The 21459-nt window shown below is 37.4% G+C and overlaps 1 protein-coding gene across 3 annotated transcripts in view; it reads left to right on the top strand.

Annotated features, from left to right (window-relative positions):
• The window catches only part of RNASEH2B (ribonuclease H2 subunit B), an 87320-nt gene that overhangs the window by 46712 nt on the left and 19149 nt on the right, over nt 1-21459 (top strand). For all 3 annotated transcript variants that reach the window (XM_045821365.1, XM_045821363.1, XM_045821364.1), the window contains exons 5-8: nt 1618-1732; nt 13907-13971; nt 15951-16056; nt 19821-19902. In XM_045821365.1, coding sequence (XP_045677321.1) covers nt 1618-1732; nt 13907-13971; nt 15951-16056; nt 19821-19902 — 368 coding nt within the window. The remainder of the gene's footprint in view (nt 1-1617; nt 1733-13906; nt 13972-15950; nt 16057-19820; nt 19903-21459) is intronic.

Here is a 21459-nt window from a genome sequence, read left to right as displayed (position 1 = left end):
AGAGAGAAAGCCACCAACCAGCACTGATGAACATTTAAAGCCTCCACTGCCCTATTTTGGAAGTGTTTCCCTGTTTTGCATTAAGACAATAACTGGTGAATTAACCCTCAGTCTGACTTTCTGGGAATCTCTGGGGATACTATAGCTCATTCATGTTGACAGATGCAGAATGAAGCAGAAATCAAGATGGTAGTTTTCTTTCATTGTAAACCATCTTTCTCTTCTCAGATATTAAAAATGCCCTTCGAAGTAACCAATGAGATGTTTATATATTTCCTTTCCTACATTTTAGACATTATCTTTTTCTATTTAGTTAGAAAGTATATTCATGCATAGCTTTTAAATGTTGATGTAGTCTTTTTAAGTAGAAGTTTATTTAATTATACATTGTAACATAAGAAGAAATAATTTTCTTTTATAGCTATCCCAACTGTTATTAACTAGATTCAAAACAAGTTGCTTATTACATTTCCTTTTTATGTGTATATGGTGAAGAAAACAAGAATGAAATATGAATTATGAAATTATATTACTATGATTGTGTTGTAGTTCATTTTATAAATATTTATATATGTGGAATATTGTTTTAAAGTAGTTAAATATTTAAAATTTGGTGGATCATGGTAGAATATACATTAAGGTAGAAATCTAAAATAATAAGACTTGAGAAATCTGTGAATTAGTTTTACTGTGTGAAGGAAAAGGAGAACATTTTCATTGAGGCATTTCTTGCCACTTGTTAACCTAACAGACAGTGTGGCAAGCTGTCACACATGCTACTGAATGAATGATAATATTTCACCCTTAGAACAAAGAAAGCTGTATTTGCAGAAAGAAAACTGATCAGATACAAGTTTTCTGTCTTCAAATGGAATTGTCACTAACAGGAAAGTATAGTAAGCTAGAAGTGGGACATGGGCAAAACCATACACCTTTGCAAATTCAGTTATTTCCGCACCACTAGTAAAGTTAAGAAAAAATAAACCTAACTGAGAAAAAAGAATGTTCTGAATTTCTGTGTTCTGTACTTCTGGCTCCTTGGCCACGAGGCATGTACATTTATCTAGCTCAGCATGATTTAATGTATCTGCAGCTTCATTGTCCTTATCCCTGTAACTATCTTTTATTTTATTATAGTTTAAATTTGGAAGCATTGTTATCTCCAACAGGAGTTGATTAATTTTTGGAATTTTTTTCTTGTGGTGTTTGAACCCTGGGAGATTGAGGAGAGGAGAGGAGATGTACACAGTGGGCTTGATTAGGCTTATCCCTGGGTGATGGTCAGGACTCCTGACCTCAGCTGGTTCTTTTTCAAATTAAATGGGATGGATCAGCCCCAGGCATTCTCAGCCATCTTTGAAAGTTTCTGTAACTTCCAGTGCTTTCCCAGAATTTTACTGCCTTTTTTCATCCCATATCTGTAGTCCTGAGGTTGGAATCCTTTCAAGGGAGCTGAGAGTCAGTTCTGGAGCTTATCCCAGTTTAGGGTGGAACAGGTGGCTTAGAACTTAATTAAAAAGTGCAGCTATGAGGTAATGTATCTTTTTTTTTATTTTTAAATATGTCAGTTTGTTGACTGGTATGCTTGCTTTCTGACTGACTGAAGTGTTTTTTCAGGGAAAGTTTCAGCCTCTAGATCAAGTTGTGGTGGATGACATGTTTCCGAATTGCATCTTGTTGCTGAAACTTCCTGAACTTGAGAAGTTACTTCAACATGTGACAGAGGAAAAAGGTAGTATACAGTATTTGAAATGAGGCTGATGGCTACTGGAAAGGCGGAGCATCTGTCTTGGAATGCAGCTGCTTAAAGGCCACTAAATGTCATGCTTATTCTACATGGGTCATAGGGGAAACTGTCATTCAGATTTTGTTTCCACTTGTCAATTCTAGCCCTCTGTTGCTTTGAGATGCTCAGTTTTTGACATTACAAGCAGTGAAATGTGGCGGTCTATCTCCTACAGGGCGATAGTTCACAAGGCTTTAGTTTCACTTCTTCTTTGAATTAATCCATTACTTTAACTGCTTTCTGCCTTAGATTTCTCATTTGTAAGATTACATAAAACCTATACCTTCATTGTTTCAAGAAGCACTTACTGAATGTTTACTAAGAAGCATATTTTGAGCACTGGTACTAGGCTTTAGCAATGCTTATATAAATAAGCCATTATCCTTTCTGTCACTTAACTTTGAGTCTGATAGGAGCAAATGACAAGTAGGGCAAACAAACAATAGGGACTAATAGAAATGAACTTAGGGTTTTCTGGGGATGCACAGGACAGGTTTATAACCTGGCCTAGGTTGAGTGGAAGTGTGAGTCAGTCAGTATTGTTTTGCTCTGAGTCCAGTTCTAAAGCAGATATCAGAGTAGCAGCATCACAGAGGCATGGGTGTATGGAAGAGTTTGTTACATTTAAGAAATTCCAAGGGTTCAGTGTGGCCCGAATATAGGATACCTGGGATGGATTTAGGTACGTAAGGAGGAAACAGGGCAAGAATCTTGGGCAAGGGTTCAAATGGTGAAGGGCTTTATATTTGTCTGGACCTCACTTAGATTTGAGCAAAGATAAGCGATGGTGTAGAGTATGTTGGAGAAACTGAGGCCAGATTCCCAGAGGCTGTTGCAGTGGTCTGAGCAGGAGATGATGGTAGCCTGGCCTTAGGAGATGGAACTAGAAAGTAATAGCAATTTAGAGGTAGAACTAATCTCATTTAGTGATTGGATGGTAATGAAGGAGAAGGAGGAGTCAAGGATGACTTCTGGGTTTGTGCCTTGAGCAATAGGATTTGTAGTGGTAGCAACCTGGAGACAGGAAACATGGGTGGGAGGAGCAGGCTGGAGTAATAACAAAGAGATGGAGTTTAGGTATTCATTTGAATTTTGAGAGAAGGAAGTGAGACAGTGTGTGTGATTGTATTTTGATCAGTTAGAAGCTCTAAACAAACTTAGCATCAGTGTCTAAAATCATCCAAGTAGTTTCAAGGTTAAAATGGAAACAGTGCTGGAACCAAAACAATAGGCTGATAGGTTGTGTTTATTCAGGGTTACACACACAGTTTGGCCAACCAGGACAATTCTGGGACCAAGCAAGTGGCGATTCTAAGAAATGTAAGCTTACAGTGGGAAAGGGGAGAACCTCATTGATTGCATTTTACCTTTGAGGGGTCTATTGCATTTACACTTGGCCAGACTTACTACTCCATTTTGTATCTGAGGGGTATGTGGTACCAAGGTTTTATCAAAGCAGTCCATTAAAGACATTCCCTGATGCTGAGTTTGGCAGGAGTAAGTAATCGTTTTTCTGGTGACAAATGAGTGAGTACTTCATAACCATTTCTGAAAGCTAAAGTAATGAAGAATAATTATAATTCATTTTAATTATATCGTTAACACATTTAAAAATGCAATTAACTCTTATTTTCAAAATTCTTACATTAACTATACAAGAACAATTAAACACAAACCCAGGGACCCAGATTCAGAAAGGGTATTGATGCATTGGCATTTTTTAGCTTACAGCAACTGTTTCAAAGTAAGAGCTTTCCCCTCTCTCATTTCTTCTCCACACCAAATCCCTGACCTCTTATTGAATCGTCTGAATTCCTGTCCTAATCTTTTGGACTTCTCAACATTGCTTAGCTTCTGAAGTTCTATACTAGAATACATACACTATACTTACCTTGTTTGGCTCTATGTAACTAGTTGTACATTTCAAAATCCTGTGCATTTCCCTTGGAGCTTCATGCTGTCCTTGTATATAGAAATGACATAAAGGAAAATATTGTACATATTTGAGTTTTGGTTCAAGGGGTGAAGTGAATAATGTGGAATTGCTTGTGTGTATTTTGATAAAGAGGCCGATTTGAGAATGAGGTGTACAAGATATGTCTTTCTTGCTTTGATACTGTGTTTAAATTTTCCATTATTTTAAGATTTACAGACAATAGTTCATTAGGGGAAGAATTTAATTATGAAGAAAACTGCCAAAACTTCTAGAGAATTGCATACATATTTTACTATGTGAAATTTAATATAAATTACTTTGGCTTTGCCATTCAATCATTGAAAAAGAAAGATGTTTTCTTTAGCAGTGCAGAAGCTTTTTATTTTGTTGAAGTCCCAACCTAATCAAAAAAACAAACGAGCAAGCAAAATATAGCCAGAGACATTAAAATTAAGAATAAACTGACAGCAACCAGATGGGAGGTGGGATGGGATAATGGAAGGACAAGGGGAAAGGGTTGTCAGGAGCATTTATAAAAGACACATGGACAAAGCCAAAGGGGGTTAAGGTCAAGGGTGGGAGGTGGGGATGGCTGGGGTGGGGGAAAATAATGGGGGTGAAATGGAGACAACTGTATTTGAATGACAATAAAAGAAAAAATTTGAAGCCTAGAGTTTTTAGAAACTTGGTATATAGAAAAATTGATAATGTATCTGCTTTAAAATGAAAGTACATAAGCAGATAAAACAATGTTTAAACTAAAAATATAAAGGTACAGAAAAACTGAAGAAAACCCTACAAATATTATTTGTACCACCAACTTCAATAATAAAAAATTAATAATTTGTCATATTTGCTTCATATCTTTTGGGAAAAGAATTTCTTTAAGGACAATCTGGTAATCTGATCTCAGGATCTAATGGTCTGCCAGGAAAATGAAAAGTGTATGTGCTATATGGTTTTGAACAAATCAAGCTTTTTAGCATCCTTGTCGGATAAAGAGTTTGAAGGGTTGAGAGTATGCCCTATATTCTGTTACACATTATAATTAGTATTCTACAAAGTTCTTCAAACTCATAAAATAAAACTTTCATTCTCTTAGCTTCATGGTGTTGAGATTTTTGAATGGCCAACATTTGAACATTATTTAAGTGTTGCAGTTAATAGTATCTAGTATCTACTACAAAGAGATGCTTCAGGCATTAAATGAAATAATACAAGTAAATGGATGCCTAGAGAATGCTGGGCATATAGTAAATGCTCAATAAATCTAAGTATTGTTAAGACTGCCAAATTAGACATTTTTAATTCTTTGCTGATGTTTAAGTACTAGGTACACAGTGGTGACCAATACACATTTCTTTGATGGTCCATTTATTAATATATATTTAAGTGCTTTAAATAGAGTGAGGATAATCAGATAATAAAAATATCTTCCATATTTTAAGAAATTATTCTATACCAGCTGTATACCTATTGTTTTACATATATTGTTGAATCCTGGCAGTTGAATTCCTTTTTATTGTTATTATAACCTGCATTTTTACAAATGAGGAAACAGACTCAAAGAGTATAAGTAAGTTAACATCAAAGAACTTAAAGTGGTTGAATCATATATGAACTCTGTCTGTCTGTCTGGCAGCAGTTCTTTCCCTTCCTTCTTAAAACTGTGTAACACATGTTGTGACATGTAAAAATAGAAACTTTTTAAAAATCTTTCCCTGGCTTTGTGTCTCTATAATCAGAAAATTTCACGGGTTCAATTTCCATTCAGGGCATATACCTAGGTTGTGGGTTCTGTCTCTGGTCAAAGCATGTGCGAGAGGCAACTGATCAGTGTTTCTTACATCGATGTTTCTCTCTGTCCCCCTTCCTTCCCCTCTCTCTAAAACTAATAAGCATGTCCTTGGGTGAGCATTAAAAAAAATGAATCTTGTATTACCTCTTATTAATTTCCCTTTGTGAGGCAGAAAGAGAAGGGTAGGAAAGGAGACAGAGAGAACTTCGACAGCTTAAGGAAAAGGCAATTTTTCTCATCCTGGAGTGAGTTTTTCTGTTTTCAAGGCACTGTATTAACCTGTTTTAGTGATTGCGTTGGGTGCTGGCTGCTTATTTAATTTGGTATTATTGTCCATTTATAATTTAGTGTTTGGTTCCACTCTTTGTATTTTATTGCTAGGATTTTTAAATAAGAAACCAAGAAGATGGCTAAAGAGTGGTCAGGTAATATCAATGACAGGGAACAAAGGTAAAACTGCGCCACAGGAACAGCTTTAAAAATAGCAGAAAGCTGCTATGTTTTTAACTTCCATGCGCTCCACAGGAACTATGCAGATAGAGCAAAACCTCACATATACTCTCTAATTCCCCAGTCAGATATTTAGATATTATACTCCAGATGTCGTCTGAAAAGTCTGTGACATTAAAAATATGGTTAAGCCTGCTAGGTTTATGAAAACCTTCCCCCCTTGCCTTCTCCCTGCCAAATAAACACAGCCATGGTTGTTTGTATCCTGAATGATGATGGTGGTGACCTTAGTTAGCACTGCTGGCTTTAGTAGTGAAGGAAATAATGTATGTGTCTTTGATAGCTGTGGGACTCAGCACATTTCTTGCCCAAGAAGGTCATTCAGTAGAGAGATGACAGAAGAAGGGACTAATAAAGGGTTATGAACTTCACCTTGAGTGTAACACTCTGTTTCATATTGCAAGCAAAAACTGCATTATGCTGTCCAGTGTGATTAACAGGAAGAGCCAGGAAAACTTACCTGATTGAAATGCCCTTAATATATTTGCCAAGTTTCTATTCCCAGGAGACAAGGGAAAAAAAGAGATCATAGGAGTTTCTCAGTTGTGGAAAATATTGAGAAATTAGATCTGAAAATGTGCTCTAGGCTGTTTGTTCAACAGTCCATCAGGGAAATGCAAGTTTGTGAACAGATTATTCACTTATTGAACGTAGTATTTAATTGTGGACTCACTTTTATTCCATCTCTGTTTTGTAAACCCAGTCTTTCCAGATATTTGAAACAAGTTTTATTGGCACCATACACATTGGAGAAAGAAAACTTTCCAACATGTGTGCATATTATCTAACTCACTAACTCACAAATATTAAATTTAGGACATGGATGAACATGTTTTAGTATTTTTCATAATTACGGGTAGTCTGTAGCCTTCATGAGTATTTTAAATCTCTTTGCTTATAAAAATTTGTAGATTTTAAAGTAAAGCAGTAGTTTATGCACTTGGTTCCTATGTAGCATTATGGGATATTCAAGCTTGATATTTCTTAATGATCATCTTGTCCAGGAAATGTTTCATTTACAATACATTTTACTTTAAAAACTTACTAGAAAAAATACTCCATGCCCAGCTGGTTTCATTGTGAATTTTACCATACTTTGAGGAAGAAATAGTGCTCACAAAAAAATAAGATACTTAAACTCTTTCAGAAATTAGATGAAGCAGGAATATTTTCCAACTATTTAATTTTATGAAGCCAGAATTACCCCATACCAAAATTAAAATTATTACAGAGAAAATTAGGCCAATATTCCTTATGATAATAGACAGAAAAAAAATAAAATATTAACAAATAAAATATATAAAAAGAATAATAGCATTATAACCATGCTCAGGCAATGCTGCATCCCTCCCTCCCTCCACTGCTGGGAAACTTACTGTCATTAAAGCCTAAACATCTACATTCTGCTCTGGTGAGAGATGATGGAGACAAATGGTAGCAGGCATTGACCTCTGAGACCAGGAGCTCTTTACCTGCCAAATGAGATTCCCTACCCCAGAGTATGCAGAGTCATGGTCTATGTGGGAAACATGGGACGGGGTCAGAGTTCTACCTGGTACCAGGTACCTGGGAGTAAGCATCAGCAATGTTTGCTTGTATTGTGTCTGTTTTATGTATTTATATCTACATCTAAATGTCTATAATTTTGTTTGAATACAAAAAAATAGGGTTTATCACAGTAAGGAAAAATTGGTTAAACATTAGAAAAATCAATATAACTCACCATATTTACTCACTGTAAAAGAAAAACTGTATGATTGTCTCAGTAGATGCAGGGGAAAAAAACATTTGACAAAATTCAGTCATAATATCAATTCTTAGCAACTTAGAAATAGAAGGTAGCTTCCTCAGTCTGGAAGGGTCATCTATGAAGCTAACATCATATTTCATTGTAAAAGACAACACACTTTTCCTCTAAGACTGGGTACAAGGTAAGAATGTCTGCTCTCACCACTTCTCTTCAGTTTTGAAGTGGAAGTCCTAACAGTTTCAATAAGGCGAGAAAAATATAAAAGATGTAAAGATTGGAAAGTAAATAATGAAACATTGACTCATAAACAATATGTTCATGTAACGAGGGAAAGGAACAGGTAATAAAAAACATAAATGTTAGTTACAAAATAGACAGTGGGAGGTTAAGCATAGTACAGGAAATGGAGAAGCCAGTGAACTTACAAGCACAACCCATGGATATGAACTAAGGGGGAGGAATGTCGGTGGGAGGGGAAGTGCAGGGCGGAGGAGAATATATAGGAGAAGAAAATGGGACGGGTGTAATAATATAATCAATAAAATATATTTTCCAAAAAAAACTTGATTCATTAAAAAGAATGTAGCACAAGCCTGGAGTTGTATTAGTTTCCATTGCTATTTTCATGAACATGTCAGTTCTCATTTTTTCTTAACTAATATTAAGTATTTGTTATGAGCCAAGTGTTGTGTGCTATCTGGTTTGTATGAATTGTGCCATTTAATAGTGACTTCCCAAGGTGATACTGTGCGCTGTGCATATAGGAACCAAGGAAGTATGGTTCAGAGCCATGTCTCTTCTTAAAGAGTATTTTTGAGAGGGAAAGGAGTAGATTGCAAGGCACTCAGGGAGTGGGAGAGAAGAAGGAAACTGGCAGACTGTAGAATGTTCTTTAAGGGAATTTACAGGTAGAGACACAAGGAAGTAAGTAGTCAAGGTAGTATTTTTAGGAGAGACCTGAGCAGTGAGCTTCTTTGGGGATTGTCTTAGGCAGTGAACAACACTTAACTTTGTTTTATTTTTTATGGTAATTCTGTTGTAGTTGTCCTAATTTTTCCACCTTTGCCCTCTTCCGCTCAGCCCACCCCCTGCTCCCACATTCAATCCCCACAACTTTGTCCATGTCCATGGGGCATTCATACATGTTCTTTGACTAATTCCTTTCCCTTCTTTCCACTGTTATCTCCCTCCCCCTTGTCCTCTGACCACTGTCAGTCTGCTCCATGTTTCTATGCCACTGGTCCTATTTTGCTTGTTAGTTTATTTTGTCTGTTAGATTCTTCTTATAACTGAGATCATATAATATTTCTTTCACTGACTGGCTTGTTTCACCTAATGTATTCTCTAGTTCCACCCATACTGTCTCAAAAGGTAGGAGTACCTTCCTTTCTTTCTGGTATATAGTATTTTGCTATCTAATGTACCACAGTTTTTTGATCCACTCACCTACTGGTAGGCACTTAGGCTGTTTCCAGCACTTGACTATCATAAATAATGCTGCTATGAACACAGAGATGCATAAGTTCTTTTGAAATGGTGATTCGGAATTCTTAGGGTATATTCCCAGCGGTGTATTCGCTGGGTCAAAAGGCAGTTTGATTTTTATTTTTTTTTTGAAGAAATTCCATACTGTTCCACAATAGCTGTACCAGTCTACATTCCACCAACAGTACACTAGGGTTCTCTTTTCTCTACATCCTCACCAGCACCTGTTTTTTGTTGATTTATTAATGATAGCAATTCTGACAAGTGTGAGGTGGTGTCTCATTGTGGTTTTAATTTGCATCTCTCTGATGGCTAGTGATGTTGAGTATCTTTTTGTATGTCTTTGGACCATCTGTATGTCCTCCTTGGAGAATTGTCTATTCAGGTCCTTTGCCCATTCAGTGAACAGCACTTCTAAAAATCCATTGAACAGTGCATATTTTTTTAGTGATTGCTGTATGCTCTTAGAATTCCCCAACTATACATGGAGTGGGACATTGTTGATAGGGAATTCATGTCTAGTTTCCTCTACCTGGTTCTGCCCAGGCTGTTTGCCAAGGCAGTCCTAGAGAGAGCAGATTTTGCACTTTCCAAGGTGCAAAAGTCCAATTCTCAAACTTCTCATAGGATGTCATTTGCAACAGTGCCTCTTTTTTTTACTTAGTGGCAGATCCTGAGGAGAGAGGTGCATAGGTCCAGCCATCACTCCATCCTGCCTTCTATTGCCCACAGTGTTGACGGCCATTGGCTGAAATGAGAAGGAAATGTACAGGGACCAAGGCCAGAGACCTGCCAGCCTCTCTCCCATGCAAACCATTTAGTGAACTCAACAATTTAACAGACTACAGAAAAGCAATCCCTGAATAAGGGGTTTCCATTTCCCGCTACGATTACAGAAGAGAGAAAGAGAAAATGCCATTCTATATAATCTCAGATGACTCCCACAGTCACATGTGAGCATTTGCCCCTGCCCTTAGGATTTCCACTGGTGACAGGATAATTCCTGTGTGGAGACAGGAAGCTGGGAGTGAAAGTGCCACCTCCAGTGATCATATAGTGATGTGGACCCCGCCTCATGGGGTCCGCCACATTGTGGATGAGGCAAGAAAAATTCACATGGACTACTGAGTCCTGTGGAGGAAAAAATACAGCATGGCTTTCCTCTCAAGAGGAGAAAAAGCCTCGGCCTTTGCCATGACCGGCCTTTATTTCTTTTCTGGGCACATTACATGAAGGTCCTCATTTACTATGCACAGGTTCACTTTAGGTGGTTACCTTTTACAGAAAACAAAGGAGAGGATGCTGCTAATCACATCACAGAAGAAGAATATTTGCAAATGCAAAGGGAAAAGTGGTTGAACTGGTTACACTCATCCTTGGAAGGTTTAGCATGGGTTTTAGGAAGTTAATTTAAAGATATGCAGTAAATGTTTACTACCTCAATTCAGGCAGAGGGAATTTTAGCAAAAGCAAGTCTCATAGCAGTCTAGGTACAATGCAGGCCTGATTCCCCATGAGAGAACCTATCTGTGGGTGTGGGTCCTGTGCATCTCTGAGTGGGAGCTGGGCCTACCCCACGCCAAACGGTTTCCTATATTTTCCCCCTTGTTTTTAGTTAGGACTGCTATAGATCCCACAAAGCTTGCTACTTGTTGGTCTCTCACACAGTCTGGGAAAGTAATTTGCAAATACATCAAAGTACACACAGCATTATTATAATCAGTAAGCAACCAGTGGTTCCAAAAACCCACATTCTCAGAGTAAGCCTATCAGTCATTGTCAGGCAGTAATGATCAAATAGACAACATTCAAAGAACTCTGAGGGCCTATTTTGAGTCAGGGTCAGATAGCTAAAGGGCCATAAAACTTTGGGGAAAGAAACTCATTTCAGGCTTGGACCCTTATCATTTAAATTGAGGGTATTAGCAAAGTAGGTTTCATAGGATTTTATGCTTTCTGTCTTAGGCCGATCAGCCCTGGGGAACCTACCCTTTCCACACAGGGCCACACCCACTCCGGCATTGTTTCAGGCTTAGGTCAAGCAGGAGAAGTAAGTCAGTCAAGAGATTAGGAGACTTCTCAGACAGAATGAGGGCTCAGGCTATGTCAAAACTGAGGGGTGAGGGTCTATCACCCCCTTTTTCTGTAGCCCCCGCAAATCCTCCCCGGAGGGCCTTCCCGTGATCATGCCTGTCTTAGGTGGTCTCTCCCTTAAGTAATCTTACCCCTCATTGGCTAACCAATCAAGCATTGGGGGCCAGGCAGGGTCAAGTAAAAGGAGCAGAGGTGGCACTCCTGCCAGGGAGATAAGCTTTGTCTCCTCAGTGGCTTATAGTCCCAAGGTCTCTCACTCAGCCTTAGCCATGGGGGGTTATAGCTTCTGAAATCAGGCAGGGCAGTTCCCAGCATTTAATCTCCTCCTTTTTTGTTTTCGAATGCAATTGTAGCTGTTAAACTTATGAAACCTACTATTTGCTCTTCCCAAATGCAGTCTCAAGAAAACAACCTCCATATAACATCATAAAGCACAAATAAGGATTAAGACAAGGGCACCCAAAGCCTTTTAGGACCCAAACTCATAACTTCAGTCCATTGAACCAGTTTTTAGGGTTCATACATTGTAAGATTATTATGGAGGGTCTGGAACACTTTTTGTTTGGTAAGGCCTTTGCTCAAGCATTAAGAGCCTTGGTGTCTCCCATGTAGTGGGGACACACCTAAAGGGAACATTATGGAGCCCTGGGGGGTTGTTGCCCTCTGCAGGAGGCACTTGAGCCTCAGCCCCTGTCATTGGGGCAGGCTCCATCTTTCTCCATTGGTGGACCCAGGCCCATAAGTGACGGTGTGGGTGTCTGTTTTCCTTTAGGTTGTTCAGGGTCAGCTGGGGCATCTGGTCTGTCAGTTGATCGATTCTCGGCTCCAGGTAGCAGAGCTTTGCATCTGTCCTGCTCATGATAAGGCTTTATTCTTTTGGCTGGCAGCCAGATAGGACCTGTAGGGATGGAAACACATGCATACCCTCTTCCCCATGTTTAGAGATCTACAGGGCCTTGCCAAGAGCCACCTCCCAGCAAATCTCTATATAAAACCTGAGGATAAGATGACTTTGGCTTGCTCTTCTGAAAATGTTCCTTAATTGGAGTAGAGTGATTCACCACAATTTAGAAAATTATATGTAAACATGGTTAACATAATCAAATTTGGCGGGGAAGGACTCATGACTTCCCTTTTTTGTTTTAAGATTTTTAAAAGTATGATGAGCCTGTTCTACAATTGCCAGATCTGTTGTATTGTAAGGTATTTCTGTTTTATGTTGGATATTCCAACACTGAAGGAAGACATGAGTAGAATGGGCAAGGTATCCAGGGCCATCATCAGTTTTAATTTGCTGAGGCCATCCTTAATGTCTAAAGGCCTCAAGCCAATGGGCTTGTATATTTTTAGCAGATTCTTATGTTAAAGCAGATGCATGTAGAACATCAGAGTAGGTATCAATAGAAATATGAACATATTTGAATTTTCCAAAGGGAGCATGAGTGACATCTGTTTGCCAAATTATTTGAGAACCTAGTCCTTGAGGATTAACTCCTGTAGATGGGGGTGCCTTGATAAGGGCTTGACAGTCAGGACATTCTTTAATAATTAGCTTAGCTTGAAAGACAGGCCCCCTGCTGTTTCTCCAAGCTGCAGTGAGTTTAAGCAGCAAGTTAATTGCCCTGTTGTGCTCAGGACCTGGTAGCTCTTAGGTTCAGAGTTTTCAAGGAAAGTGGGAAAGATGGGGCCGGGAGTTACTCTGAAAAAGCATGTTGTAGACAAAAATGGTTTTATGCCAAGAGCCTTTTGAGAGCTGGACCCATGCCACTCAGAATGGTCTCCTATAATATAGAGACCAAGAAACGCTGTGAATGAAGTGTTACCAAGGAAAGAGTGGTTCGTTGACATAGTAGGTGGATTGTGAAGACAGGAAGTATAATTTGTAAGGTAGGTTGAGCATATCATAAATTTAAATTTCCTTGAAATAGCAATGGTTATACTGTAATACGGTGAAAGATTTCCAGTGACAAGGAAGGTAAGTAAATAATTCCATCAGAAATGGTTTTTGTCTGGAGTATGCTGCTTATGTATAAATGCCTATCATTTTTCTCCATTAATCCCATTATGTCAGTGCTGAGTAGTTAAATATATATATTATGGTATGGAGTGAAGTTCCTAGGCATTTACATTTAATTTGTTTTCTTTTCTGGAATTTTCATTTTTACTTTAGAAAAGTAGTTTTCCATTGAAAACATTGAAGTGTTCTTAAATTATGTAGAAAAGTGAAGTTTTCTTCACTTGTTAGTTTTCTACTTAAAAGATTGCCTTTTCTATAGATTTGTTTGTATAATCTGATGATTTGCTTTAATTCCACTCGTTTAATGGTTAGATAAAACATGAGGTACCCAAAATCTGTTGTGGAATTTTTTAATGTCTCAAGTGTACTCTCAGGTTTGCACATTGAGTTTTTCAATATAAAATATTTTGAATGTAAAATATGTGAAATATAAAATATTTAAAAATCTTCCATATGATATAATCTTATGAGTTTTATTTTTTGTTTAACTTACTGTGTTCAAATTTTTTCATTTTCTCAATTTAATCCAGAAATAGACAAAAAGAAATATTACAAGTATAGCAGAGAGAAGACATTAAAGTGGCTGGGAAAGAAGGTATGGTACCTCTCTAGTACCTATGGCAAAAAATTGCAATGATCCTTTTTAAAATTGTAAAGAATGTGGTAAGTCTTAATCCAAAGATTCTTATATTTCCAACTAAGAGAGGAAAACTATATAAAGATATTCAGTATGAAAAGAAATCTTTTACTTTTCATCATCCCTAACTCATTTGTCTCTGGAATTTACTAGACAATTTCTTTTTTGTTTTTTCTTTGTTTCTTTTTGACCTGCAATGACCTTTCATTTCCACATGATTTTCACCACTGAATGAAGGAAGTTCTTGCTCTTTGTTGGTGAAGATCTGCATTCTCTAAGCTAGAAAAATACCAGGCTTGATGTGCATTTACTGTGTCTGGTCCTGCAGGTGTCTCAGAGGTGGATGTTGTTCCCACACAGCCAGGCAAGGGCTGAGGTAGACTGGATTCAGGCTTAGAGGAAGTGTGTCCCACTCTGTGTCTGGATGCTGAAGAAGGGTCATCTTCCAGGCACACCCTGTGCCTTAGTGATCCTAAGAAGTAGACTGTATATAAGGTCTGGCAGTGTTTTCAGATTGATTTAGTAAGTTGCAACCAGTATTTTTCTTTTAATGGGATAGAATAGCATATGATGGCTAGGGTAGGATAGGGTGTATTAAAATTTAACAGAGTAAGAGCAAGTATTAAGTATGGCTCTATGAAACATTTTTATATATGTTTCTGTATTGACTTGCTGTATATTTCTTACTCTGGACTGTGGCTAAAAAAAGAACAACACAAAAAGTACTTAGAAAGCCATTGGTCTAAGGATATAGTATATTTTCACATTGATTAAGAATCTCAGCCCTGGCTGATGTAGCTCAGTGGATTGAGCTCGGGCTGTGAACCAAAGGGTCGCTGGTTCAATTCCCCGTCAGGGCATATGCCTGGTTTGCAGGCCAGGTCCCCAGTGGGAGCCGTGTGAGAGGCAACCACACACTGATGTTTCTCTTCCTCTCTTTCTCCCTCCCTTTCCCTCTCTCTAAATAAATAAATAAAATTTTTTTTTAAAAAAAGAATCTCACCAGAGGAGATCTATAATAGCTGACTAAGTTTTTGCAAACCAGTGATACCAGTAGTTACAGTATTGACCCCTAGGATTCTCTTCTATCTTAATTATATGAAAAACCTGTTTGTATGTCACATGTTACCGGGCACATTAAGAGCCTTGGAACATGCGAATGAACCTTGTAGTATCAGACTTCTACTCTAAAAGTAGTGAAAAGATCTTAAAAGTGCCCCTATGTTTCTCTTTTCATTCACCTTAGTATTAGTCTTTGTAGGTGAAGAATGAGTGTAAGTACTGAACAGAATCTTGACTTTTAGTGTTTGCCCTTAGTAAATGGTAATGACATGAATGGCAAATTGACCTTTACATTTATTGAGTTTCTTTTCTTAAATTTCTAGGATTGGGGGAATTTGCAGTGTTTTGTTTAGAAAATAATTTCATATAAACTTTATGCCAGGTTCTGTTCTAAGGGCCTTAAATATAGGGTGGAGAAAAAGTAGGTTTACAGTTGTGAATATGCAAAATACAGAGTTTATTCTTATATTATCATTTATTAATTATTGTAACATTTTCCATATGAACAACTGTAAACCTTCTTTTCTCCCACCTTGTGTATTAACTCATTTAATCTTCATAACAATCCTCTAAGGTAGGTAGCATTTTTATCCCCATTTCAACGAGAAGCTAAGTAATTAGCCCATTGTCACAGAGTAAATCCAAGCAGCCCAATTCCAGAGTCACTACTCTCATATTGTGTAACTCTTAAGAAGTCTATGTGTTGAAATCATCCCAAAATGCTATAGCTGCTGCTTAGGCTTGGTCCAAATATGCAGTCATTTCTCATCTTCTGATATCTGCTGAAGAAATAATTCTTCCTGGATCTTAAATGAATTGAGGGCTATCTGGAGCTAATTTAAAAACCCTAGTATTTCCCTTTGGTTATTTCATAGGTTAATCAGACTATGGCAGCATTAAAAACCAATAACATCAATGTTGGTGCTCGGGTACAGTCAAATGCATTTTTCTCCAATCACCAGATTTCCAGTGACAAGGAAGGTAAGTAAATAATTTCTTTTCTGGGTTTTTTTTTTTTTTAGATTTTATTTATTTATTTTTAGAGAGGGAAGGGAAGGGGGGAGAGAGAGAGAGAGAGAGAGAGAGAGAGAGAGAGAGAGAGAGAGAGAGAGAGAGAGAGAGAGAGAGAGAGAGAAACATCAATGTGCGGTTGCTGCGGGTCATGGCCTGCAACCCAGGCATGTACCCTGACTGGGAATCGAACCTGCGACACTTTGGTTCACAGCCCGAGCTCAATCCACTGAGCTACGCCAGCCAGGGCGTAAGTAAATAATTTCATAAGAAATAATATTCATCTGGAATATGTTGCCTATGAATAAATGCCTATCTTGTGATTTCAAAATCTTAATGTCTCAGAAGCTTCTCGTTCTTGCCATTGTCTTCTTGTTTTGTGGCATTTTTTAAAATATTTTCTTTTTTTAACTTTATTTATTTATTTGTAGAAAAAGGGGAAGGGTGGGAGAAAGGGAGAGAAACATCATGCGTGGTTGCCCCTCACATGGCCTGCACTGGGAACCTGGCCTGCAACCCAAGCATGTGCCCTGACTGGGGATCGAACTGGCGACCCTTTGGTTCACAGCCCTCACTCAATCCACTGAGCTACACCAGCCAGGGGCATTTTTTTCTGAACCAAATAATATTTCTACCATTGGTCACTTCTATCACTAATGGATGCTTAAATCATTCACTGAACAAATACTTATTTACACTAATAATAACAACCCTAACAACTCTGGTTTTCATTCATTGAGGGTATATTGTATGCCAAGCCTTTTACTAAATTATCAGTTTACACACATTATCTCACCTGACCCCAGTAAGTCTCATTTTACAGTGAGATTCTTGAGGCTGTGTTCAAAGTCTCACTACTAGTAAAGGGTAAAACTAAGCTACCAGGGAGCCAATTTGACTCTTAAGCCCACAGTCAAGCTTCTTGTTATACTGTTTGTGTAGCACAGTGTCCAGTGAGCTGCATCTGTTTTCATCTTTCTCTCAAGAAGTATATGTCCAACTATAAGTCTCAATACTTCAACTTTAGATAAAAATTGATTTAATTGGCAATTTTTTATTTTATATTACTAAGGTACACTCTTGCCTCAGCATGCTCTTATTTTTATGCATATGTTGAGTAAAAACAGCTATATAATGCCATTAACATTCTGAAATGGAAGGACAGAAATTGTTCTGATTTTAAGCTTCAGTTCAGTGTTTCCCTGTTCTAGGTGTACAATTCTGAAACATCTGGCTTTAGTCATAAAAATAAACAAAAATTAGGAACAGTGCCCTGTTTGTGATTGATGGTAATTGAGGCAGTTTTTGATTTGCAGAAACATACCTTTGTCTGAACACAGCACTGACAGATGACAGATGACTCCAGCCGTTCTGGGAGTGGTGGACAATGCCCTTGCCATACTGAGTTTACCAGCTGTCAGGGTCTTTGGTTGGTTTTAACAAAAGAAGAGAGGGAATTGAATCAGATAAATTGATGGATGAATGGATAGATATATAAAACTGTAGTTTGTTTGTTTGTTTGTTTGTTTTTAATAGGAGAAGGGATATTAGAGGTTATTTAAACTGATGTCATTTTAAAAAATAAAAAACCTCTTTGTCTCAGAGAAGTTGATGACTTATCCAAGGTGACTCATCCTGGCTAGTAGACCGGGTCTTCTGCTCCTAGTCCAGTGTTTTCAGTTTCAAAATATAAGGGTCTGGGTTTGGATATATTTTCATTTAGTGTTCTAGCAACAAAGTAGCTTTATACTCTTTATTTTAGTTCCTTTTTTAGATACTAGCTTCATATGGTACCACAAGAAACAAATAATACATTGGCATTCTTAAATTTGTTTTGTCTATTTATGACTCATTGAATAATTTCTAGCCCAGAGAACCATGAGCACATTTTGAAAAGAATTCAGTGATCCCTTCCATTTCAACGTTGGCAGTGAAAATCTCTTACTGAAGACTTCTTAAAAAGATCAGGTGGTCCAGGAAGCAAACACTTTCTAACAAATACTGACGCAGCCCTAGCCAGATGGCTCAGTTGATTGGAGTGTCTTCCCTACACCAAAGGGTTGTGGTTTCCATCCTGGTCAGGGCACATACCTAGGTTGCAGGTTCAATCTCCAGTTGGGGCTCCTATAGGAGGCAACCAATCTTTTTCCTTTCTTCCCTTCCTTTCTTTCCCCTTCCTCCCTCTCTCCCTCCCTCCCTCTCTCTGTCTCTACCTCCCTCCCTCCCTTCCTTCTTTCCTTCTTTTACATCCTCACCTGAGATATGTTTATTGATTTTAGATATAGACAAAGAGAGAGAGACATGGATTGGGTTGGCCCTCCCATATGGCCCCAGTTGGGGCTCGAACCTGCAACTTACACATGTGTCCTGACCGGAAATGGAACCCGAAACCTCCTAGTGCATGGTAGGGCTCTCTAACCAATGAGCCACTCAGCCAGGGCAAAAATAAGTCTTTAAAGAACACACTGAGTTAAATTGTTATTTTAACTTGAAGGTAGAAGGGAATGAAAAAAAAAAAAAAGAAGCAAATAAATATCCCAGCAACAAACCTGGGATCATTACTATTGATATATATTCTCATATATCAATATATACAGAGTCCATATATCAATATGAGAATATTCTCTATGTATTGATCGTTTATATTCTCATGTGATTATTCCATCTTATGATTAAATTTGATTATCTCCTAGTATCTATATAAAATGCTGAATTAAGGAACAGGGCTCCAGCCAGGGTACATTGCTGGGTTGCAGGCCATAACCCCCAGCAACCGCACATTGATGTTTCTCTCTCTCTCTCTCTCTCTCCCCCCCCCCCCGCCTTCCCTCTCTAAAAATAAATAAATAAATAAAATATTAAAAAAAAAAAAAAAAAGGAACAGGGCTTTAAAATAGATTTTATTGTCTTATATAACTATTTAATCAATACTCAGTACTAAAGATCCGGATCTTCTTATTTTATTTATTTATTTATTTATTTATTTTTAGCCAGAGGGAAAGGGAAGGAGAAAGAGAGGGAGAGAAACATCAATGTGGTGGTTGCCTCTCATGTGCATCCTACTGGGAACCTGGCCCACAACCTAGGCACATGCCCTGACTGAGAATCAAACCGGCAACCATTTGGTTCACAGGCCTGTGTTCAGTTCACTGAGATACACCAGCCAGGGCCAGATGCTTTTCAATTAATGATTATACACTCTGCTGAGTTTAGTTTTTTTTACATTTTAAAGTATTTTATTACTTTGAAAGTATCTATAATGTTCAGGACTTTTATACAGCAGGAACTTAATAGGCATTATTTCTCCTAAATGAACATACTCATTACTATTTGATGATTAGATTTATTCTGTTTTGAAACAGACCTAGAAACAATTAGTCTTTTTCAACAGATGTGACTATCTCAGATGGTTATAGCTGATTTTTTAACTTTATTTGTATTCAAGGGCCTCAACTAAGAAAACAATCCTGAATTTTGGTTTTAACTATCATTTAGTGGGCATCTACTGTGTTATACTTATATGATCATATCTTTGATAGTCTTATATTGTCATGCATCATATCACTTTGCTACTTTGGTAATATTAGCATCCCCATTTTATAAATGAGCAAATGGATGAGAAGCTTGAATTTTCAAGGCAAGATAGAGCCATAATTCGAACTTTGGTTGACTTTAAATCTATCACAATTATTATTGTTTTTACTTCCACTCTTTAATCTGTTTTTTTTTTCCAGAGGACTATATTTGTTATGCCCATGGTCTGATATCTGATTATATCCCTAAAGAATTAAATGATGACTTATCTAAATATTTAAAGTAAGTACCGTTCATCTTCAGACATAATTAAGAAGTACCTTTTTAATTCTTGGTGTTCTACCAATAAGGTTTCTTTATGGCTTATCATATCACTGTTTCTGATAAGAGATTTTTTAGTTATGTCATAGACTCTGTAGTTTGGAGGTGATTTTTAATGGGCATTCATTGATTGAAATGAATTGATTTAGTGGATAGTGATTGCAGGAACTTGTGTTAGGATTAGAATTATGGGTTGGTATGGTTGTAGACAGTAAACTATGTTAAAATTTTATCCCCAGTTAGACTTAACAAATTCAGTTCTTTCTGATCATTGTAATGTAAATGAATGAAGGTGGGAAAGAAAGAATGGATGGTGTGTAGAATATTTTTAGAAGTTCTGTAGCATATTCTCTGTCATTAGATGTTCACTAAGTACTGTTATTGCATCCAGAACTTGGAATTCAAAAAAGGAAAAAATACTGTGTCTTTCAGGGCAGAAGGGTTTAAGAATGACTTGATTTGTGTTCCTTCCTTCATAAAGATTTTTGATATGATATGAAGATTTTACCTTAGGCTGAAAAAATGTTTTTTCCAATTTTAGTAATTGTTCAGAATTTATATCAGTGATGATTTAATAGTTTTCCCTCATCCTTAGAACTTTTTTCTCTGATACATGAAGGTAAAATTACTTTTTAATAGATAATGTTGTTTTTAGCCAATTGCCTAGGTCTTTTAAAAAATAATTAGCAGAAACTGGTTTTGGTTTTGGTCAAAGATTTGGGGTGAAAGATAAGTCAATTAAAGTTCTCTCTAATGGAAGAAAGGTACATTTTGTGTGTTTTTTGTCAATGGTTAATACAAGGAGGGATAATCTGAGGAGGGACCTCCCAAAACTAGAATTTATTTATGGAAATTGTATATCTATTCTTACTTGTGTAAACTTCAGTCACTTTGAAAGGACGCTCCATTTGATGCAGTAAGCCTATCAAATCGTTTTTTTTCTCACTGCTCAAAACAGTTTTTGAACTTGTCAATTTTGATAACTTTTAGTGCTTCTGCCATATTTTTGTTTCACTTCTTCCACATCAGCAAAACATTTCCCTTTGAAGATGTTTTTCCATCCTGGGGGAAAAGTTGCTCAAAGCAAGACTGTGTGAATAGGGAGGGTGGACATGTGGGTTATGCCATTTTTGGTCAAAAACTGCTGAGTGCTCAGCACAGTGTGGGTAGGTGTGCCTGTAAATCATCCATCATGAAATGGGCAAATGCGCTGATTGAGTCTTCAAAAAAATTTACTAAAGCCGAATGCAGCCTCTCACAACAACACCAGCTGATACACTGATTCAGATGGGTTCCTAGAACACTCACCTGTGGGGAAAGCCTGTACTATAAGGTACTCACTGTCCAAAAGACAGTTCTGGGGGTTTTTGGGTTCCACCTTAGGTAATTTTAACTTTTAAAAATATGCTAGATTCATTATATATGGAGAAAAAATACTACAATGCCAAAACACAGATTTATAGAGTCTAAAGAAAAGCAATTGAACTTCAACAAGAGTTCTAATTTTATTTTTTAGTT

This window comes from Phyllostomus hastatus, unplaced genomic scaffold (assembly GCF_019186645.2).
Source record: "Phyllostomus hastatus isolate PE091 unplaced genomic scaffold, TTU_PhHast_1.1 phas_scaffold_46, whole genome shotgun sequence".
NCBI classification, from domain to species: Eukaryota; Metazoa; Chordata; class Mammalia; order Chiroptera; family Phyllostomidae; genus Phyllostomus; species Phyllostomus hastatus.
The sequence above is the reverse complement of the archived record's forward strand: the minus strand, read 5'-3'. Positions and strand labels throughout refer to the sequence as shown.